The following is a 22,304-nucleotide window of genomic DNA, read 5'->3' on the forward strand; positions in this document are numbered from 1 at the left end:
ACCGCAGCCTATATACGGATATAGGGGGGAAGGGAGCAGCTCTGTGATTCAACTCCAAATCCCACACTCGTAAACTTTAGGGCAAGATATTCTGCCTGAGTGGCAGCGGGACGGATGATAGGCAAAGTGAAAACAGTGCCAAGGTGAGTAGCTTGGCTGTCTTCTGATGTGGTTAAGACATTAGGGGCTGAGTCAGCAGCAAAACAGGTCTCACACAGGTAACACTAAATGCGACCATCCACTTTCCGTAAGAAGTCAAGTAATTTTTTATACCTGGTAGTCAAAACAACTTTATACTGCTGGAGTTTGTCTTCATATACATACACTTTTGTCCTAGAAACCAAACACCCTGATAGGAAGAGTTGCCTGAGGTCTTCAGCTCAGGACACACACTTTGCTGAATCCAGAGGTGCTGGTGGGAGAAGTTAATCCCTCTTTTTGCCTCCAAGTACCAGACTATATAAGTACTGTGTAAAATCTTTCAGTTAACCTACCTGGCTTAAGGACACCCTCATGCAAACACATCTCCAGAAACAGCAACTTCTGGGTAGGAGAGATGGAGAACAGCTGAAACCAGTAGCCTTTTCCATTGATAGAAAGATCAAAAAGGTGATGCTATGTTCTTACCTGAGAGAAAAATATCAAGCAGAAGTAGAAGACAGATTTCTAGCCATGCCCACAGCTCCCATTTCTCTTCATGGGCAGACAAGAATGCTTTTCTGTAAAAGTTCAATGCATTAGAGCACAAATATTTGAGAAAGTGAGGATCCTTTCCATCACACCAAAGTGGGTAAGTTTGTATCCTCTAAATTAAGCAACAATGATGCTGGTGGTTTAAGAGTCAGCTGAATCTGACCCAGAAAAACCAAGCTAGGGCTTCACAAAAATGGCTACAAGTAACTGTTCCTCCCTGTAATCTTGAAGTATTGGGAAAATACAGCATGACCAGAATAGCAGGCCTAGGAAAAAAATGCACACTCACCAAACATATCGTTCTCTAACTCAAGATAGTAAAACTTACAAAGAATGTAGGCCTTAAAGTCTTTCACAAATGCTAAGGACAGAGTTTTAAATGCAAAACTATAACCTTGAAGAAAGTGGTTAACAGCAAGAATGCAGCTTAGTAAGGCCAAAAGACATATTTAGAACACAAGTGAACCTTTTTAACATGTGGCTATTCCTTCATTCATTCAGTGGCATTTTACAGTAAAATGTTCCTCCAATTACAAACACCAAAGAAACACTTCAACTTCTAATAAGTTATAAAGCTTAGTTTTTTGCTTATGAGCTTAATGTTTGTGGGTTGTTTTTTGTGTGTGTGTGTGTGTGTGTGTGTGTGTATTTTGTTGTTTTTGCGTATTGTTTTGTTTTTTTAACAGAAACAGGCTCAGTGCAGTCAATATTTCACCAGCCAATGCCATACCTATCAGAAGCATCAGTGAAAAAGCAACTCCTACTATAGTTACATCAGCTGTGGGCTCTGACTGACAGCTGCAAGCAAAGTTGGCTGCTCCCACTGAAATCTGTTATCTCAAGCAAAAGCTTATGGTTTTGGTTTTTGGTTTTTTTTTAACCTAACAGAGAAGGCAGAGCATAGCACGTATCAGAATGTGACTGAGGTTATGACTGATTCTCACACAGCACTGTTAAAATAAATTTGTGCCACTTTGTAACATTCTATAAAAATTTACTAATTACCTAGCAGAATAATCACTGCAATCATTCCAATAAATATAGCATGATGAATTCAGTGAAACCAGAAAAAAATAAAGAACCTTTCGAAACAGCTCCTTAGTTATACCTTGTTTTAAGTGCCCCATTTTTGCATGAGCAGCATTTCAATCCCTATCATAACTCAAGAAAAAAAACAATCCAAATAAGCTATAAAAGACACAGTACATCAGAATTACATGTAAATAAACATGTACACTTGTATCAAGCTCATTAACAACTTAAAGCACCATTCAGAATTCAGTACCATACATGTTACAGTACATTCCATTTATTATGACAATTTAAGGCTAAAATAGGTACGACTCCCTTATAGTCAAGCTTCCTTATATTTATAAATGCATACAAACATTAAGTAATATAAATGTGTAGGGTTTTTGTTATTGCTCTGAACCGTCTACTACAATGTTGAACTTCCCCAGATATTGTCTCAGTGTTTTTTCAATCAAGTTGAAGTCCTAAAATTGCAACATATGGCACTTGTATGGTTATAGACCTTCTTTCATTTAAGTTGTAAATAAATTCAAAAACATATCAGAAAATATTGCCCATCATTGCAAACTCTGTTACATAGTTAACTAAACAATTGTCCATAAGATACATAATTCACCACAAAGATTATTTCTGCAATTCTTCAGGAAGGATTTTCTTTTCAAAACAGTAGGCCTAACCAAGTGTCAAACAAGACAACCAGCAAGAAATAATTGACTACTACCAGTCTAAAAGACTGGGCTTTAAAAAAACAAAAAAGCTGAATATGTGCTCCAAAACAAAGAGCAAACTTTTTTCTTGCTCATAGAGCAATTATGTTTCCTAATTATGAAGGGTACTGCCTCATTCTGCCAGTGCCAAATTCTTTGACTGTAGCTTGTCCATTTCTTGTCCAATATTTCCTTCAATAGTATCACACTGGGCAAGAAAAGCCTAAAAATAACAAAAAAACAAGTGTTACAGAGGATGTAATTACAGCAGTGGTAGACTGCTTCTTAAGAACAGAAACTAAAGTTTCCATCATAAACATGAAGATGCCAATTCAATGACCACCTTCTAGTTCAGTTTTCATTTTTTACTTTTAATAATTCAATTTACTCAGAATCTAACAGAAACACGGGACTTGATAAAGCAACCTCACTGGTCCAACCACTGAACTATTTGAGTTAAATCAAAGTTCATAATCAGTAAGAATCACAAAGCTTCAGACGGGTTTGCCCTTTTAAAATCCTTCCTAAAACACAGAGCCACAGTTCTGTAGCCACAGTTGGGAGGGACAGTCACACTCAGTCAAAAGCTAAAATAAGTTGTCGTTAAATCAAAGATGAATCTATTTCTCAAGACTCCAAGTCAACATGAATCCCCATCTTCACTGGTACACAAGTGTCCAGCAGTAAAAAAGAAGAAGGGGGAGATTAAAAAAAAAAAAAGAAAACTCACCTGTACCCTTTTCACCAATCCCTTCTTTTTCAGTCTGCAGTCATTGAAGTTCTCTGGCAGATTCTGCAATAAAATAAACGAGCTGATGTAGCTTAATGTTGAAGGTAACACATTAGACATACAGCAAAGACTGTATGTGTTTAAAGATCTGAATCCTCTCAACTGGCATCTTGAAAACATCATGCCTGCACAGTGAAGATAATTACACAAGGACTTAAAAATCATGAATTCAAAAAATTAGGGATACAGCACGCTGACTGTAAACACTGAGCTAGCAAATCTACCACATCTTCAGGTAACATAAAGCAGTAGATTACAGAATCACAGAATGGCCAGGGTTGGAAGGGACCTCAAGGATCATGAATCTCCAACCCCCTGCCACATGCAGGGCCACCAACCTCCCCATTTAATACTAGACCAGGCTGCCCAGGGCCTCATCCAATCTGGCCTTGAACACTTCTAGGGACAGGGCATCCACAACCTCTCTGGGCAGCCTGTTCCAGCACCTCACCACTCTCTGTAAAGAACTTCCCCTTGACATCCAACCTAAATCTTCTCTCCCTCAACTTAAAACCACTTCCCCTTGTCCTGCAGTTATCTACCCTTTGGAAGAATTGATTCCCCTCCTGTTTGTAGGCTCCCTTTAGGTATTGAAAGGCTGCAATGAGGTCACCCCGCAGCCTTCTTTTCTCCAGGCTGAACAAGCCCAGCTCCCTCAGCCTGTCTTTGTAGGAGAGGTGCTTCAGTCCCCTGATCATCTTTGTGGCTCTCCTCTGGACCCTCTCCAACAGCTCTCTGTCTTTCTTGTACATATACTGCTTCTGTCTACTCTGGCATGTGTTAACTCCTGCTGAGCATCAAATTCTATTTGTTTACAGACTATTAAAATGGATTAATTTCTTACACACACATTAACTCAATCATTTGCTAGAATCAGAACACGTCCATCAGTAACACAGGCATTGGCAGTCTGCTTAACTGCATGTCTGATATTCTCTGTAATTTATTCATGGAAGCAGATGTGAAGTGTTACGTGCTGACAGCTTTTAATTTAATTCAAACTGCATCACTTTCCACACTCCTTCCACCCAGTATGCTCATGTAACGTCAGCTCAGTGATCGTTAGGTGCATGGTTGTTTTGTTAAACTGTTTTGTTAAATTGGGGTGTTGGTGCAAAAAGCACTCAGGTTTATGCTGTTGGCTTTTTATTCAAACAGATAGAACATCCATGCAGATTATTCTTATCAAACTTGTGTGAACATTCTTAGAAATATAATGCTCTTATTCTGTGGGCAAGAAGCACCTTTGAAAGTAAGTTATCAGGTTAACTCCAGGAATGTGTCATTCAAAATGTAAATTCTCCTACAGGAGCCTGTTCTGTCTGCAATCCTTTCTTCATATGTTCTCTCATCTTATATCCTTCGGAGTTACAGCATGAAATGGTTTCAGAAGTTGTTATCACATTTTCAACAATGGTAACAACGATCTAAAATGAGAATTCCTTTTCAGTTGTGGCACGATGCTTTCACACTGTTCATTTTACAAGCAACTGCTCTTTACAAACCGTATTTTCTAGCAGTGTGTACTACAGTAAGACTTTGCTCACTGCAGCACATTAAATCTGTGCGTCTCCTCCAATAAGCAGGACATTGGGAAAAGAGTCTGTAAGATGTTTTCTTTCAGAAACCGAATGCTGCTGAGACATTTCAAAACATTTGAAAAGTTAGTTTAATGCTGTGTGTGACTACTCTTCAAACACTAGTTCATAAACAATAATGAAGGCCTTTGGAGTATTTAGCGCTTTCACAGAGGAAAACAAAGATTAAAAAATATTACAAGGTTATATGAGGTATCGTAAGAGATCTTAGAAATGACACCCTGTAACCACACCAAAAAAATCCTATTTTCTGTTTGTTTTCAACAACACAGTTCACTTTTATGATGATAAAACAATCACAAGAAACATTTAGCATAATGAACATAGCTGATGCATACTACCTTGATCCTATCCCACAGGCTATTTTCAGGATATTACAATAGCTACCACACATCACCAATGCTGATCAGTTGTAAACAAGGATTTTTGCTAACACTCTATGTAACATCATTTTTGTTGTTGTTGTTTTTCTTAGTTTCTTTCAGAACTCCGAAACATTGTATTTTAGTATTTTAGTGTATAGCTTGTTGCTTTGTTTGTTTCAATTGATTACCAGTCCTTCCATTTTTAAATTTAAGATTAAATAAATCGGTATATTGGGTAAGCACATTATGTTAACTCTGAAGCTTTCTCATCTAAGCAAATAGCAGCTTCTTTAAAACAAGCCATTAAATAGCAGCTTGTTTTATTTGTGAATGCACAAATGGTAACAACTAGGTAGCTCTGCTTTCACTGATGAGATGACAATATTTTTATGCTTCTTATGCTTTAGAAAAAATTCCCCCCAAGCTTTGATTTCAGGCTTATGATTCATACTACAACATTTAAGAATTACTATTATGAAAAGCTTATCCAATATTCATTTATCCAAATATATTCGAAGATTTAGTAATAAATTCTCATCACTCCAAGTGTAAGTGACAGAACTTCACAGAAGCCAGCAAATTGCATGTTAACAGCACAATTATATTAGTTTTGGAGTATTTCCTTCTTTCAATCCTTGAAATGTCAGTTTAGTATTAGCAGGGATGAGGACACTGCAAAAAGCTTCCTCAGAACAGAATGGTAATTTAACTAAGGCTTACAAAAGAATTATAACTCAAATAATCCTCAAGGAGCATGAGCCACCAGAATATAATTATGAGTGTCTTGCATTTCAGAATAGGTTTTTTTCACTTGTTTGAGCACTGTTTCTCTGCAGTGTTCTGGATTCCACGTCTGTCATTAATGAAAACATCATCATGATAACAAAGTAATCTCATCTCTCAGACTGCAATGTTGGTGTCAGACTTCATGTAAATTAGAGGAGGATCATAAGAAGTATGTAGTGTCATGTCTGCCATTTCAAATTTTCCTACTAATCTCAGAAAAGCTTTTATTCATGAAGAAGCTTTTCAGTTTTTTTTAAAACTGTGATCAAGTCAAGCATTTTCTGTGTTCCCCTGAGATCTGTAATAAGCAGCCTGATGTGACTTTTACTCCTTGACCAGATGCTCCAGTAAAATAAATGCTAAAATAAATGCATTTCTAGTGATGCAAAGAGAAAAATCAAGTGCTGAACAAGACCAAACTAGTGTTCCTCCTGAATAATAATAAAAACCTTCAAAGATCTGTGGCTTATGGAAAGGCCCAATCTGTTAGACATTTACAGGATCCCTCCACCCCTCTTACTGTAGAAGCAGTAGCTATTTTAAACAAATGTTAAAATGTGTAAGTTACACCTACTGCACCCAAAAGCTTCAAGACTGAGCTACTTCAAGACTATGTTTTCACACTTTTGGCAGTGACATCATATGTTAGTCCCACTCCAATACTGTACAACCACCCAACTACTTCTGACATTTCTTAACTGAGCACATCTTTTAAATTCACAATTTGTACAGACATGGACCCTAGTAAAAAGGTGCCAAACTCAGCTCCCCTAATTAATGACTTTGCCTGCTGACAGTAAGATAACACTTCAGAACAGAAAAATAAAATGCTTGCTTTTCTCATCCTTGGCTCTCTGTAACCACACAAACTTCATTTTGTATCGAGCTCTATGTTTCTGATCAATTCAAAGGATGTATGACAGACACTTTAAAAAGCTTTCACAACAATTCTGCCAAATAAACAAACTGATACATTTACAGTGCAAGCTGCTGATTTGTTTGCTTTCCACAAAGCGCTGATGCTTCTGTGTCATTAGAAAATAGCTCAGTCTCTGCTAAAAAACCAACCACTGTTAACTGAATCACACCAGTATCACAAGTAATACTCAAGACATTTGCCAGGACTTGCTTTTTTCTTGACTAACAAAAGAAATACTAAATACTGTGTAAACCAACTATAAGATACAGACAAACTACTTTCCAAAGATTTACACTTTTTTTTTTTTTTTTATAAAATAGAGCTCAGTAGATAGGCTCAGTAGAGCCCATTTATTGCTCACACATACCTCACTACCATTCCATGCTGCTACCTCTGTACGTTGTATAGCTACAGTAAATCTAAGAAATTTTCCATATTCCAATTTTCCATAAAGTTGGTGGTCTGTTCATCTGACCTGGTCTAGTATCAGTACACTGAGTGGCCTCAAGATTCCATTCAACTACACATATCTACAAGATTCCACAGAAATTTCTCAGAAGTTTCCATGATAAACAAACAAACAAAAAAATCCCCACAGCCTTCTCTGTATATTAAACAAGCATGGAGTTTGGTAAACATAACACAGCTTCATCCACAGGTGTGGAAACCTTCACTTTACTTCTTGCTTAAAAATGTCATAGGTTCTTATTGATTCTTCACTAGAAGTTAGAAATAGCTACATGAAAAGCAAGCAGTTTAGTTTTCTCTCTGGCTGCTCTGCTTCCACAAGAAACAAAACTGAGGCACAGGGACTCCATTACATTGACAAGCTAAAAGAGTAGAACTTGAGTGAAAGATACCATGAAAGATACCCATTGAATGTCATCTCAACAGGCTGCTGCCTCAAATGAAGATTTTCTGTAGAATGGGGATGTATACATAGGAATTAAGGCCACAATTTATAAATAGATGCTACCAAGAAGTCTTATGGACACATACAGGAGCAAGAGCTGGTTATCAAAGAAAAGAATTTGCAAGCCAATTAACTATTTTTGACAGCCAAAATGAATTTGTTCATATTTTAAAATATCAAATAATTTACAAGAAAGATGCACTCTTAAAATTCTGTCTGGTTTTGATGCTTAACTGTGGTTATTTACTCACAATGGCATCAACCTGTTCCAGGATCTTCATGAACTGCTCTGCAGTTCCTTTTATCCTCTTGTCCAGCTGTTTTAGAGCTTCTGTTTGCAGATCCTTTGCTAAAAATCCCTGATAAAGAAAAAGAGGGAAGAAAATCATTCCACACCTTACAGAACACTCAGCTTGGAAAAATCTGTTGATATAACACAGAAAAAAACATCTTTCATTGTAGTTTCAAGTACAAAAGGGACTCCCATCTCAATCTGAACTCTATCAATGTGTAAAATCAACCAGTAAGATCTGCAATATTTCCTTTTAGGTTAAACAAAACTCAAAGTAACTGGCATTTTCCTTCGAACTATAAAAGAAATGTTCCATTTTTCTAGACCTACAAATAACATTTATTCAATAAGATACAATATTTACCTTCTTCCAAACACTGCTACATCTCTCTCCATTTCAGAAACCCAAAAATGACATTTGAACTTCAGTAAAAAAATTAATATCTATTTTCTCCAAGGACAGCTAAGTGGAGCAGCCTAATACTGACTACTCAAAAACTTAAGCAAGCTTTAGATTATTGGTTTTTTTGTTGTTGTTATTTTTTTTTTTTTTTTTTTAAATATATACCTGTAAAACAATTTTGCAAAGACAGAAAAGGACACAAAGCTGGCATACCTTCTGGATACTTGTGAACTCTTTATTAATTTCCTCTAACTTATTAGCTATTTGCTCCACTGATTTCTCCAGATCTTTTAACTTCTTTAATTCAGCTTCTTCTTCTGGACTATTCTGTGTATTCAAAAGTATAATATTCACAACTATGGAACAAATAGAATCACTATGCAGCTAAAGAGCAGCAACAACGGTGATAAGAGACACAAAGGCTTTTGTTGACTTAAAATACACACTGTGCAGTGGCTATCCTTGCCATAATTTAGCACCTATCATATAAGCTTCTCCCACAACTTAATAACAAACACAGTAAATGTGGCAACATATATAAACACATTTAATGATACAAATTTGAAGGGAAGATGTAAAGCACAAGCAATTTTTCTGTTGTAGATTTTTCAGCATCTTGTAAATAGAAGTAACTTACAGATCAGGTGATATTGCCTCATACTCTACTTGGTAAAGCTACTCACAGATCTTTTTGCTGGAAACAATCCAGCAAATTCAGTACCAACAGTTGTTCGGGTTTTTTTTTCCCCATCAGAAAAATGAAATGGGCAGAAAAGGTCATCAGTGCACGGGAGATTCATGAGCAGTGACAAGGATCAAATTCGGCAGAAGTCTGCCAATAATGCAATTTCAGAAACATACAAGCTGCAGCATGATTTGCAGTACAACACAAGACTGAACTCAGCTTTGTGAGTAGGTAAACAAGATTACTTTTATGCTGTAATCAGTATCTGTTCAGAAGCTGAACCATTAACAGAAATTAGGATAACGTATGGAAAAAAAAAAATAAAGCAATTCTGAAAGTAACACTGACCCTTTTCCCAATCAACATGACTTTGCAACCATTTTTAACACCAAGTGCTGACAATGGCTGTTCCAATTCTTTCAGAGATTTCCCTAAATGGAAAGGAAGGGAGGGGGAAAAAACAGTCAAAACATTACTAATTGTAGTTAGTGCCATACAAACATCTTTTTAAAGACATTCAAAACACGGACACCTGCAAGTGACTAACCTTTTGCCTCTTATAAAAACCTGTTGTCTCTTATAAAAACCAACAGATTTATAAATTACCTTTGTATATAAGTTTCTGAAAAGAAACTGGAACACCAGTGACTTGTTCTATAAGCACAGCCATGTCTTGCAGCGTAGGCTCACTGTCTTCCTGTTGAGAAGCAACCTGAATATTGTGCTTTTCATTACCTAATAAAATAAATAAATAAAATAGGTAAAATAAGTGATACTTACTATCTAGAAAATATCACAGGAAAACAGTTTCTAATATTTATTTCCATTAATGTAGAAAGTTCTCAAATCAGTGGTTCCTACACATAATTTTAATCTTAAATGAAAGTATTCTTAGAATCATAGAAATCACCTGGGTTGGAAAAGATCTTCAAGATCATCAAGTCCAACCATCAATCTGACCTACCAAGTCCCATCCTAAGCCATGTCTCTCAGTGCCATAACTACTGCTGTTCTACTGCAACTCCTTCCTCTTAAAGTGACTCACCTCAGCTGAAAATTTTCTCATACTTTCCAATAACCCGAAGAATTGAATTGGAAGTATTCTGCTGGCACAATGGTCCTTCTCCATACCATTTCCCATCTAATTTTAAACAGTGCACATGGTCTAAACGTCCCACCAGTTAAAGCACAAAAGCCCACACCTTCTTGTAACGTCCTACTTCTAGACAACTTCTTATGTTGTAAGTCTCAGGAAGCCAGAGATGATTTATCACTTCCTTTGTTCCCTAGTCTTTACAAAAGGCAAGCAATCCCTACGCTGTCTCCTCTCCACCTGAAAGAATTCCCACAGTCCAGAGATTATTTTTGCTCTTAATACCACTGCTATGCAGCCTTAGCCACCTTGCGAAATCTCATCCTAAATGTCACCTCTCACTAATCACACTCCCTAAATTACTTGCACACAAACAGCGGGAAGTTCTCAGAAAAAAAAAAAAAAAAAAAGGGAAGATGTCTATTAATCTCTGCATCACAACAGAAACTTTCCACAACCCTCTGCTCCCACACATTCAAGGTCAGTCAATTTGAAAGTACCCACAGGAATCACCCACCATTGGCTGCAAGGGAAATTAAGACGGAAATTAAGTTTACAGGAAAGTAAAGCTCCTGAACAAACACTAGAAAGAAAACTATTCTTAAGCCACTAATTTGAAGTGCATTAATCTTCTGCAAAGAAGAGCACTAAAAATACTAATTTTAAAATGCTCCAGCCTGCCAAGGGTCACGTATAAAGCTACACTGGGGCAATAAAAACTTGCAAATGCCTCTAATAGTATTTTTAAATTCCAAAATGGTTTTAAGCTCAAAAATCACAGCAGAGAAACTCTCTCTGAAATACTGTCCATTAACAGACCTTCTTCTCCATTTGTTTGGAAGAAAAACAAATGAACAAAAAAAGCCAACAACACATCAATAAACAGAACGTTTCAGTCCTGATCTTGTTGCATTTCAGAAGATTGCTGTGAAACATACAGCTTCCTTGTGTACAGGCTATAACTATCAGCATTTGAGGGAAAATAAAAAACAGAAATGAGGAGAACAGCTGAAGTTCACCTAGCAACAAAAACGCTTTGAACAACAAATCATGAAAACTACTTTGGGCAGACCACAACAAAAACTCTACCATTGATGCACAGAAGAATGAAATCAACGTGGGTTAGAAATGGTTATCACAGCTTATCAGTAACTGATGATACCAATTTAAAAGAACTAAGGCACGTTTCCAAAATCTTTACACTTCAATCCATTATCTTCTACTGGTAAAGTGATACACAGGATTGTGCTGCTGTTCTCTTTCTTACTCCTTATTTCCACTTCTCCCTATAGTCACTCACAACTTTAATACAAAAACTGCCAGAAGCTGAAGTTGCAGATGAAAGGTGCCTTCTATTAGCTAACATTTATAACTAAATAACTACCAGATAATAACTGGAAAGATAAAAATATTCTCTCACCTTTTTCTTTGCAATATCGTGTCTCCCTAACTCCAAATCCATACATTCATTAAGCAAACACGATGGGAAGGTTTATATTGGCAGGGGGAAATTCTTTACAGAGGGAGTGGTGAGGTGCTGGAACAGGCTGCCCAGAGAGGCTGTGGATGCCCCACTCTGGAGGTACGGAAGATCAGGTTGGATGGAGCCCTGGGCAGCCTCGTCTATACCAGATGTGGAGGTTGGCTGCCCTGCCTGTGGCAGGCAGGTTGGAACTTAATGATCCTTCCAAGCCATTCTACGACAGCCCATCAAGTACCACTGCATTTGCTATACAGCACCAACTTCAGCTCTGACAAATACCATTTAAAGGAAGGCTGCTACTAGAAGCAATCCTCGCTCAGCGCCCTCTGACAAGGGCAGCCGTGCCACCTGCAGCACGCCGCAGTAGCACTCGGCCATTCCCTCCCTCCTGCAGGCCTCGGAGCCCCCCACCGCAGCCCTCAGCCGCTCGGGGCCGCTCCCATCCCGCCCCGGCGGGCGGCTGCTAACGACAGAAGTACGATACACACACCCCACACCCACCAGCCCCGGGCGACTCACTGTACGTGACGGTGACAGTAACGGGGGCTCCAGGAACCGCCATCTCGCACCGCCACAGAGTAGCCGTCGGCGGGCACCGGCCCAGTCGCACCAGTATTGCGTCACTTCCGCCTGAGGCTCCGCCCTTTCAACACAGTATACCTGACGAGTGACGTCACTTCCGAGAGTACGCAGTGAGAGGCCGGCTCTCGCTCCGCCATGTTGCCTGGCGGTACGGGGCTGTGCTTCGTGGGAGAGCCGCCCTGCTGTGACCTGCGCGCGGGAATGCGGCACTCTCGGCTTCTGACTGCAGCTCACGCTGCCTTGTAAAAAGCACCTGTTGCTGGCCAGAGCTTGCTCTGTACAATCACTTGTGCACCCAAGCGTGGCTTCACAAATTAGGTTTTCCATCAAATTAAGGTTTAGCTCATGGTGTGAGAACTCATCTTCAGCGTTACAGTAGTCTCATGCTTACAACTGGTGAACTAATGGGAGAAAGAAGTTTTTATTTGATTATCTATTGCTAGGAGACTAATTCATAGAATGACAGAATATCCTGAGTTGGAAGGGACCAATTAGGATCATTGAGTCCAACTCCTGGCTCCACACAGGACCACCCAAAAATCTGACCATAATTAGTTGCCAAGTAACTCCTGTCAGGAGGAGAACCACGGCAAAAGCAAGCCTGGTGTGAGTGCAGCCTTGCTAAAGCACTAGGTGCTTTTGGGACTGGAGCCAGCCTCCACCACTGGCAGGGCTGAGCTCAAGCAGCATACAGCAATGAGAACGGGGCATGCTAAGACCATTACCACAAATACCACACAATAGACTCAGCTAATCTAAGCGATTTTATGTCTAAGTTCAGTACATAATGACAACCCTATTTGATACAGCTTTCAAGGTTACAAGTACAATAGCATAAAAGTCTCCAAACTGAAGTAGTTTAAAAATGTTTTTGACTTTTTTTATCAAATAAGTATAGTAATAAGGAAGATATTTTACAGAGAAAAAGCAGCAACGTACAATCTTAGTTTCAAGAAAGAGAAACAATACAAAAATCAAAGCAAACCTCCACTATAAACAGCCACCACTATTCTTTACATATTATTTTGTCCATAAGACACAAGAAATCAAAAACTTTTAGACTGACTGCTTCCACTGAAGGAAACTGTGCCACATTTTTCCATTAATAGAAAAGTCAGTAGTAGAACAACTTTCTTCAAAGAAAGACCATCACCAGCCATATTGCATTCTAGGATGTAGTGATATTAAGGTTGCACTGGAAGGACAAGTTCTCCAGGATTTACCAAAAAAAAAAGTCTTGATTTCTAAAGTGGAGTTCATTATATACATTGTGCTTTTGAAACATTTATGTTGCAGGAATCTTTGGCAATCCAAATTCATCCACCAATACACCATCCTGTATGAAAGAAAGAAATCTCAATGAGATCTCCACCCATCATAATATATTGCATAAGTTTATATTTTTTATAAAGCAATATATCTCTAGTTGTCATGGTGACATCACTGGAATCAAAATAAAAGCATTCTCAATAGTAAGCTACAGTAAAGCCCCAAAAACAGAAGAAAACATTTTGTCTATTTATTTTTAAGAATAATTACACTAAGAGCTGTAGTGGTACACTTAAGTTTTACCTGCAGTGTTATCAGATAGCACTTACAAAATGATGTTTTAGTTCTTTGAAGTATAAAAAATATATATATATGCAGCATCCAAAGCACACAAGACATTAAGTATCGTTTTTGTATTAGAGTCAAAAATCAAGCAACCCACATAAATTCCCTTAAGAACAACAACAACAAAAAAGTAATTGGTTTCCAAGGAGGAAAGGACTCACTTTGTTTTTTGTGTCAACAGGCGTGCCCTCTGGAATTGCTGGGGCAGAAGCAGCTTCATCTAAGTAGGAATTGTCTTCATCAGCTAAAAGCTCATCACCTAATGCATCCAGTTCTGAAATTTAATTATTTTGGTTGAAAAATCAGGCAAGAAAGTCTTTTTGAAAAAAGGAAAAATTGTTCTTAAAGAGAAACACGATTCATACTGAATGCTTACACTCATCCTGATGTCCCTTACTTAGCTGCTAATCAGGAATACACAAAGACTTGCTCACACTTAAAGACAACATTCTGTTTTTCACTGTAGCATCCTATCAGTATTACTGCACTTACAGGAAATGTAGCTTTTATGTTGGAGTTTTTTGTGGTTCTATTTTCTAAAGACTTTTCAGTATTTAGCTGGTGAAATTAAAATGTCACTTCCCCCTCCACCTTCCTCACCTGCTTCCAAATCATCTTCATCAATCTCTGGTGTTCCATAGCTACGACTCAGTGCTTCCTGGACTTCATTGGCTTCTTCCATCATATCCTCCAACTGATCTTGTATGTCCTGGAGCAACAAATAATTTCAACAGTCCACATGTTTTAGTTAAATTAGTTGGAGCTTAATCAATTGTTTAATAATTCTAGCATACAAAACAATTACTTTTACTGCTTAAGTCAGTTTTTGAAGCAGCATTAATCAAAGTGAAGCGGCACATGTTCAATACTACTTGATTACTATTAAAATTATAGTAAATAATGTATCAGGCAGAAAGAGGAACCCTGCAACTACATCTCCACAAAACCTTGTTTTTCTGTTTTAATGGGGTGTGTAGGTGGCAATTCATCCACACCAAGAATGACAATTAATATTCTTCAGGGTGAACTGAAAGCCTCTAATAAATTACCCAGAGTCCAGAGTTATCTGGAAAACCAGGAAACAGTAGATCTGAGGACTGGCCTAAGCTGTGCCACAGCAAAACTGAGGAAATATATAAGCACACCTATGGCATTGTACTTAGGCAAAGGTAAGGAAGCAATACTTCACTAAAGGTTTACAATGTAGGCTATAAATAAAATCAGCATAGGAAAGGGAGCTTAGAGGAATTAAATACTGACATTTGATAATAGTTTAAGTACAGCATACTTGAAATTATATTTGAAGTTCTTATCTTTTTAAGCTGCATTTTCTGAAGGCAGGGCTAGGTCACACAGATCATTTTGAAGTGTTTATTTTTTAAGCCCGGCACTAGCATGAGGCAGGGGGAGCAAAGGACTAATCTGCACGTAAGAGGAGCAACATAAGGAGAAAAAAGGAGGCCAAAGAAGCTACAGCAGGAAATATCACCAATATTTATGCTGAAGCGCAAAGGAAAGGAAAGGAGATTACAGGTGAACCCAGCATGGAAACAACAATCAGTAGAAGGACAACAACTGCAGTACCAGAGAAATGAGGAAGGAATTAAGATGGTAGTCCCATGAAAAATAAATATTAAAAAAAAAAAAAAAAAGGCAAAGTCATGTAAGCCAAAACTGTCAGCTTACCTTTTAGTAATATAATTCACTCATTATTTCAGTGCACCATTTCTGTTCTTTAATAATTTAAATATAGTAAGCTTACCTCAATTTGATCAATTTTGACTTGCTTGTAAGCTTTCTTCATTTCTTTCACTCCCAGTTTCATTGCATCAACCTAGAATAGTCAAATAATATGCTTGTATCTGATGTAGCAATACACAAAATTAAATAAATGTTAGACTAAGATACTGGTACCGTTGTTTTTGTATCCTTCAGTGCCTGAATGGTGTAATTAGCTTGCTCCATATTAAAGGACTGCTGTGCTAGATTATCCCGCTGTTGTTCATACCTGTTAAAAATGATGCAAATAACAGTGCTGAAACACCACTATTTATTGCCACCAAAAAAAAATATATACTGAAAAAGCTCATAAAGCTGCTTCTGAATTAAGCTTCTGTTTTAACTGATGGTATTGGTGAGGTTATCATGAAAATCTGGATCACTGTGAGATGGAGATGAACACCATGGCTTACTAATGGAAGAGATGCAGGTCATCCAATCCACAAAGGCTCTGCACTGAAGTTTTGCTGGGGCAGAGAGGAGAGGTGGGAATAGAGTGGAAAAAGGAAACTTACATCTAACCCTCCAAAAAAAAAAATAAAAATTAAGAAAGTAATAGTTCTTCTCTTGACTACCTAGTCAAGAATGTAAAGCACACAAGGTTAAACATAAAGACTTGTTATTCAGGGCAATAATAAATTCCAGAGAAGTACCCCTGAACACAGACCACGTTCCAACGCTCTTTACATTTTATCTGTTTCTGGACACTTTGCAAGACAATATATTAGTCTAGGCTGGACCATAGGATTGCCTACTACACTCATCCTTGTTTGTTTGGTTTTTTTGCATAGATACAATTACATAAGCTAAATTTGCTCAAATCCTAAAGGGTGTCCACACAGAACAAGTAAATTTTCAGTTAACCAAAGCAAGATCAGAAAGTACATGATTTACAGTAATCAGTGACATAAAAATAGGCTTTATCTCTTTTAGGAAGTTCACAAGCCAAGCACGTCTTTAGTGATTAGCAGATGTAGGTCAGCTTATCCCAGTCCAAATTTACATATTAACATACAAATTAGGCACAATTATGCTGACAGAAAATCTGTAATATGGTTTTGAAGGGCTGACTAGCTTACTCAGCATTTCTCTTTTGAGGATGCTCAGAAGCAAGAGTATTGAAAAGAAAAATGGAAATACGCCACTCTCCTTCAACAAAACAGCCTTTAGTGATGCCAATGAAAACTTACATTCGCTTCTGCTTTAACACTCTCAATGCTTTCTGTTTCACTGTATTCTGAAAGACAGAATATCCATATATTAGGCAAAGCATTTTACTTTACTTTGCATTATACTGTTTAAGCCTAATATTTAAGCCTAATACGTTGAATTTAAATTTTCTGAGAGTCCCCAGTGACTAATGCACAGTTTAACAGTAGTCACTTTTAGAGCACAACCCTGCATCAATGATCAACAAAGCAGGCTTGTATGTGATGCTTCTAATATCTTTCCTATTTTCAGGCTTTCCTACTTTCCTAATGTCAGGCTTTTGATTTTTTTTCAGAAGTAGAATATAAAGTCAGACTTAAATAACAGAACCATCTTTATCAACATATCTTAACAGTTGACATCAAATAATACTGCAGAATAGTACTTTATCAATACCATTTATACTGGATATTTTTATTACTAAATAGACATTTGATACGTTTATCATTAGATATTGTTTACCTGCTCTTCTCTTTCAAAACCAGGCTTTCCTACACCCTTTCTGAATTGCACAGATCTTTTTTTTTTTGGCAGATGAACAGAACAGCCTCTACCAAACTTGATTCAGTTAGCAAAAGGAAGAAGGGAGGCAAGGGAGTTACTTCTGATGGATGAATTACAATACACTTTGGAAAAGTTAAAAACCAATTCAAATACCATTCAAAGACATGTGCCTAAGAGACCGTTCAGAATAAAGATAATCCTGCAAGTTCTTACATCCCATCCCAGTAAGACAAGATGCATTTCTAAAAACCTGAACAACTGGATAAATCACTCCATTACATGACAAGCTGTGCGAGTCACATCCTCTGCTGCTTAAATCCCAGAAACTTGTTACCTTTGCAGGCCCCTCTCTCATCTTCTTCATTTGATCCTTATATTTCACTAGTTCAGCATCAAGTCTCGCAATTTTCTTGTCAATCGACTCAGCTCTGCTATCCACCTTTAATACATGACACAAAAAACAAGCACACAAAACACTCATTAGTATTTCATTCAGGTACCGTACAGGAAAGAACAGCCTTAGTCTGAATATGCCACCAAAAAAATTGTTTTTTCACTGAGGATTTTGTGAGCAATTTAAAGTTTGTAGAAAATGTGAAAGCAGAAACACCTTCCACAAGGAAGACAAGAAATACTCTAAGGTTTCAGCAAGCTCTGCCCTTGTAACACATTCTCACCATTTTGAGATGCTCCCTTGCATACCCTATCAAGTCAGTCTCTGTTCAGGCACTTGTGATAATGTGCAGTGCCAGGGACTAAACTGAAATGGAAAAACATAGGTGCACCATGCTGGTAGTTAAGAAGGGAACACAAAATGGACAGGGATGTGTTCAGCAAGGCAAGAAGTTTACCTCTGGTGAGCTGAGAACATGAACCCTTCAGAAGATAGCTCTTCTTTGATACTTGGATTACCGGCTACATTTAACAAGCTGAAACTTTTGCTGGAACTTGCTGGAGCAGGCTGCCCAGAGAGTTTGTGGATGCCCTGTCCCTAGAAGTGTTCAAGGCCAGGTTGGATAGGGCCCTGGGCAGCCTGGTCTAGTATTAAATGGGGAGGTTGGTGGCCCTGCACGTGGCAGGGGGGTTGGAGATTCATGATCCTTGAGGTCCCTTCCAACCCGGGCCATTCTGTGATTCTGAAACTTTTGTGCCGAAGTCACTTTCCCCATCACTCCCCACAAAGGAAGCCAGGGAACAGCAAGTCCATGGCAGTACTCCTAACTCTTCCTGCACTTCACTCCAAATCCTGAGTGCAGCTGCATGACTCCATAAGAGACCTCCAGGCCTAGAAGTCCTGGTGCAATGCATGTGACGTATCTGTCTTTATAGAAATATTTTCAGCCTACTACATAAGAGGGTTAAACATGATTCTGCATAACTGAACATGGTTACAGATGCCGTTAACAGCATTCACAGCATCACAAAAATGCTCAATGTGGACTATCACCCAAGAAACCTCCGAAGAAGATTGAATATAATCACATTCCAATTGTAAGCTGAGAGAAATCGGTGAAAATTTACAATTCTGTCTTGCTGTCTAAATGTGCAATTATTCAGATATTCACTTCGGTGTCTCGATGATCCTTTTAAGCCTCTGTTCTATGGCAGCAGCATACATTTGCCAGAGGCATTCTGTGCAGGAGATTTGATAGGAATATTCTGTACACGAGAGATTCAACTACCCAGGCACATCTGGCATGGAAAGATTTGCATTAAGATTCTTTTATACCAAGCACTTTACTCATTAGCAAGAAAATAAGCCATCTGTGATTATTAACATCTTGTAGATTGAAAGTCTAGCACCTCCTCAAGATCTTAATCAGTTAAGCACGTGTTGGAGCACACCCAGCCTCCTGCACAGGGGCAAATCAGCTACAGAGATAAGAGGCTATAGCGATTCTCAGAGTCAGTGCAAGCAGGAAATGGAGGCAGGCTCTCTGATCCATCACCTACATGAAAATTACACACTCTACATGGGAAGTAAGCTTCTAAAAGTAAATTGAGTACCGTGCACACACAGTACCCCTGCTTGTGTAAAATTAGGTACAGCATGCTGGTTCTTTGGCTTCAGTCCAGAAAAAGGAAAACAGAAGGGCATCCAATTTAAACAAAAAAGTGAATGTGATAGCTCAAATACTTATTAAGCAAAATGACAGCTTTTTTTCTACATAGAAATACATACGTTACATACACGTCTGAACGTTAATATTGCTGCCACAGCTACGAGCCATTTGGCTTAGGTCATGTTTCCTGTTTACTTCTTTAAAAATAATAATATTAATCCATTATTTTTTCCAGTGAAGTAAAAAGAACACCAATGCCACAGTAGGAACTGTATCCCTCCTACCAGCCACATGACAGCTTTGAGTCATCTGACTGCTAAGCCAGCAAGGACAATAAAAGCTGCCGCTGGGTGCAGTGATGAGGCAAAGCACTCAAAGCACAGCAAGAGAGCAAGCAGAAATGGGGAGAGCAGAAAAGTACCCATGGAGAGCAAGAGGGGAGACAGGAGGGCACTGCACAGCCAGCTGAAAAATCTGGCAGTAGCCAAACAGCGCAGAAAAGTAGGGAGAAGTGCTTCCTGGGTTTCAGTAAGTTGCTTTCAGTCAGAGTAGCCACGTAATCAGATCCTTGTATTCAGAACCCTTTAAATAGTTAGGTGCCTTAATGTGATGCCTGTCATAGCACTGCAGAGGAAAAAAAAAAAAGAAAAAAAAAAAAAAAAGGTGTACTGAATGCTGTCTTTCTTGGGGTCAGTCATACTACTTTTGTATATAAAGGAAAGAATATTCCCAAGGTAATCACTGCTTAACAGTTCTCTATTTTCCTTTTTCCTTTTTTTATTAGGATACCATTAAGTGATGGGATAAGAGATTTTACAAGGCAATCCTGCTCTTTCAAAAGATGCAGTGAAACATATCAAAGGTCAACAATAATACAGAAACAACACCAAATCTCCAAACTGTTGAATTTAGCCATGCTAAAGAAAATGTTTGTTTTTTTCCCCCAAATATCTCATACCATACTTTTCAGAAGTAATTTTTTTCTCATTTTTATTTTTCGCATTTGATCTCCCTAATCCTTTAGTAGAAGCTATGCTTAACTTTCTAGATTCTTAAATATTATGAAAAAATATTATGAAAACAGAGCGAGCGTTTTAGCAAATAGATGGTTCATTTCATATAAATGAAAAAGACAATTTCATTCACAAACTTGAAACAGGAAGTACGTTTCTGCCCATGCTTACTAATACATGAAACAGCCAAACAATCAGAACAGCTTGGGTTGGAAGGGACCTTAAAGGTCATCTAGTTCCAACCCCCCGTTGTGGGCAGGCCCCACCAGCTCAGGCTGCCCAGAGCTCCATCCAACCTGGCCTTGAATACCTCCAGCCCTAAATTTTAGTTCCAACCACAGAAATTGACATCAAAACAGGTAAAAGCAAAGATGAAGCTCTGGCATGGCTTACAGACTTCCTCATACCAAACACCGTGCTTGGAGAAGGCACTAAGCAGCTGACCAACCCAGGCTCTTGATTTCACACCTTAAGAAACACTCTCCTCCAACTCAAACAATTTTATGATTCTGTGGTTGGTGGCCAAGTCACTACAGATGTACAACAAACCTGAAACTCTGCTCTTCAGTTAAGATGGTGTCTCTTACAACTACACTTACAGAAAACATAATAAGTACAGGCAACTAAAAAAAAAGGTCACGACAGCTTGCAGCTCCTAGAAAGTCGTGGTGCTGACCATCATTCTGGGAGAAAAAAAAACGAATTCCTGCTACTGTTTATCAAGGAAGCTGCTTCAACTATGACTGTATGCAATCTAAAAATCCACTGGGACTGAACAAGCTCCGAGTGGAAAACAGCCTGCTGGCATTCCTAAATCGGGCTGCTTTTGTTAGATGAGTTCTGTCAGCGTTACAAAACGCGCGTTAATTTGGAAATGGCAAAATCAGCCCCGAAAATTCGCAGATCAATACAAAGTCGGCCGCTACGAGAGACAGACTTCCCAGCCTTCAGCTCATATCGCCAAGACGACAAACGCAGTCGGTAATGACGACGCGTCAGGTGGGTTCTGGCCGCATTCCGGACACCCACCTCAGCACGCTCTGGAACAGTGGAAGCTGAGCGCGGTGCAGGGGCAGCCCCGGCTCGGCACATCCCAGCTGACACCGCCAAGCGCCTGGCCGCGTTCCCTAGCGCTTCCCACCGATCTCAGATCGAATGATCCCCTCCCCCCCCCGCAAACCGCCCGCGGACCCACCGTCCCGATGCAGTCGGTGAGGCTGGGCGGGGGCGCCTTGGGCTTCGCCTTGCCGAAGAAACGGTTCATGGCGGCGGTCGGCCTGCGGCTCGGCGACGGCGGTAACAACGATCGCGCCGGCCCGGAAGCACAGCGCCCGCTTCGCGCCTGCGCGCTGCTAAAGGCGGAAGCGCTTGCACAGCGGAGCGCTGCCACTTCCGGTCACGCGAAGAGGGCGGCGAACCACCATTAGTTGTGCGGAGGGTGGGCGGTGCTAAGCAGAGCTCATTTAAAGGGGCACGGCGCCAGTTACGCTGTACTGAGGTCTCTCTGGCAGGGCTGGTGCTGTTGGCTGGATCGAAGCTGTAGGTGATGTCCCACCTGCACTTGTTCCGAATCTTATTCAGGACTTGGCATGAAGGGCTGGGTATTGTTCTTCAATAAAAAACATCCAGAAGGATGCAGGATAGATTTAAGACTGTAGTGAAAAATAAGTGCTCTTTTCATAAGAAGTGGATGCACTGTAATTTAGCATGTGCTGTATTGGTGGTTTCATCAAAATCAATTAACTATTTGGTCAATTAACCAAATAAGATATTTGGAAAGC

At 39.1% G+C, this 22,304-nt stretch overlaps 2 protein-coding genes across 4 annotated transcripts; both read right to left on the reverse strand.

Annotated features, from left to right (window-relative positions):
* Positions 1 to 1,906: 1,906 nt before the first annotated feature.
* On the reverse strand, positions 1,907 to 12,422 carry BAG1 (BAG cochaperone 1). 3 transcript variants are annotated; one of them, XM_003204866.5, is made up of 7 exons: positions 12,279 to 12,422; positions 9,790 to 9,918; positions 9,532 to 9,614; positions 8,712 to 8,825; positions 8,055 to 8,162; positions 3,163 to 3,225; positions 1,907 to 2,655 (listed from the first exon to the last, which is right to left on the reverse strand). In XM_003204866.5, the coding sequence occupies exons 1-7, from the start codon at positions 12,319 to 12,321 to the stop codon at positions 2,566 to 2,568; spliced, it is 630 nt and encodes a 209-aa protein (XP_003204914.1). In that variant the 5' UTR covers positions 12,322 to 12,422; the 3' UTR covers positions 1,907 to 2,565. The 3 variants fall into 3 exon arrangements, with proteins under 3 accessions (XP_003204914.1, XP_085076699.1, XP_085076700.1); XM_085220573.1 differs by having other exon boundaries at positions 12,261 to 12,385; XM_085220574.1 differs by lacking the exon at positions 8,712 to 8,825 and having other exon boundaries at positions 12,261 to 12,394.
* Positions 12,423 to 13,092: 670 nt separating this feature from the next.
* CHMP5 (charged multivesicular body protein 5) lies at positions 13,093 to 21,901 on the reverse strand. The gene is made up of 8 exons (XM_003204867.5): positions 21,719 to 21,901; positions 17,782 to 17,886; positions 16,925 to 16,971; positions 15,870 to 15,963; positions 15,718 to 15,789; positions 14,556 to 14,664; positions 14,117 to 14,229; positions 13,093 to 13,677 (listed from the first exon to the last, which is right to left on the reverse strand). Exons 1-8 carry the CDS (start codon positions 21,785 to 21,787, stop codon positions 13,627 to 13,629), a joined length of 660 nt encoding a protein of 219 aa, XP_003204915.1. The 5' UTR covers positions 21,788 to 21,901; the 3' UTR covers positions 13,093 to 13,626.
* Positions 21,902 to 22,304: the final 403 nt, after the last annotated feature.

This window comes from Meleagris gallopavo, chromosome 3 (genome assembly GCF_905368555.1).
Source record: "Meleagris gallopavo chromosome 3, MGAL_WU_HG_1.1, whole genome shotgun sequence".
Classification (NCBI taxonomy): Eukaryota; Metazoa; Chordata; class Aves; order Galliformes; family Phasianidae; genus Meleagris; species Meleagris gallopavo.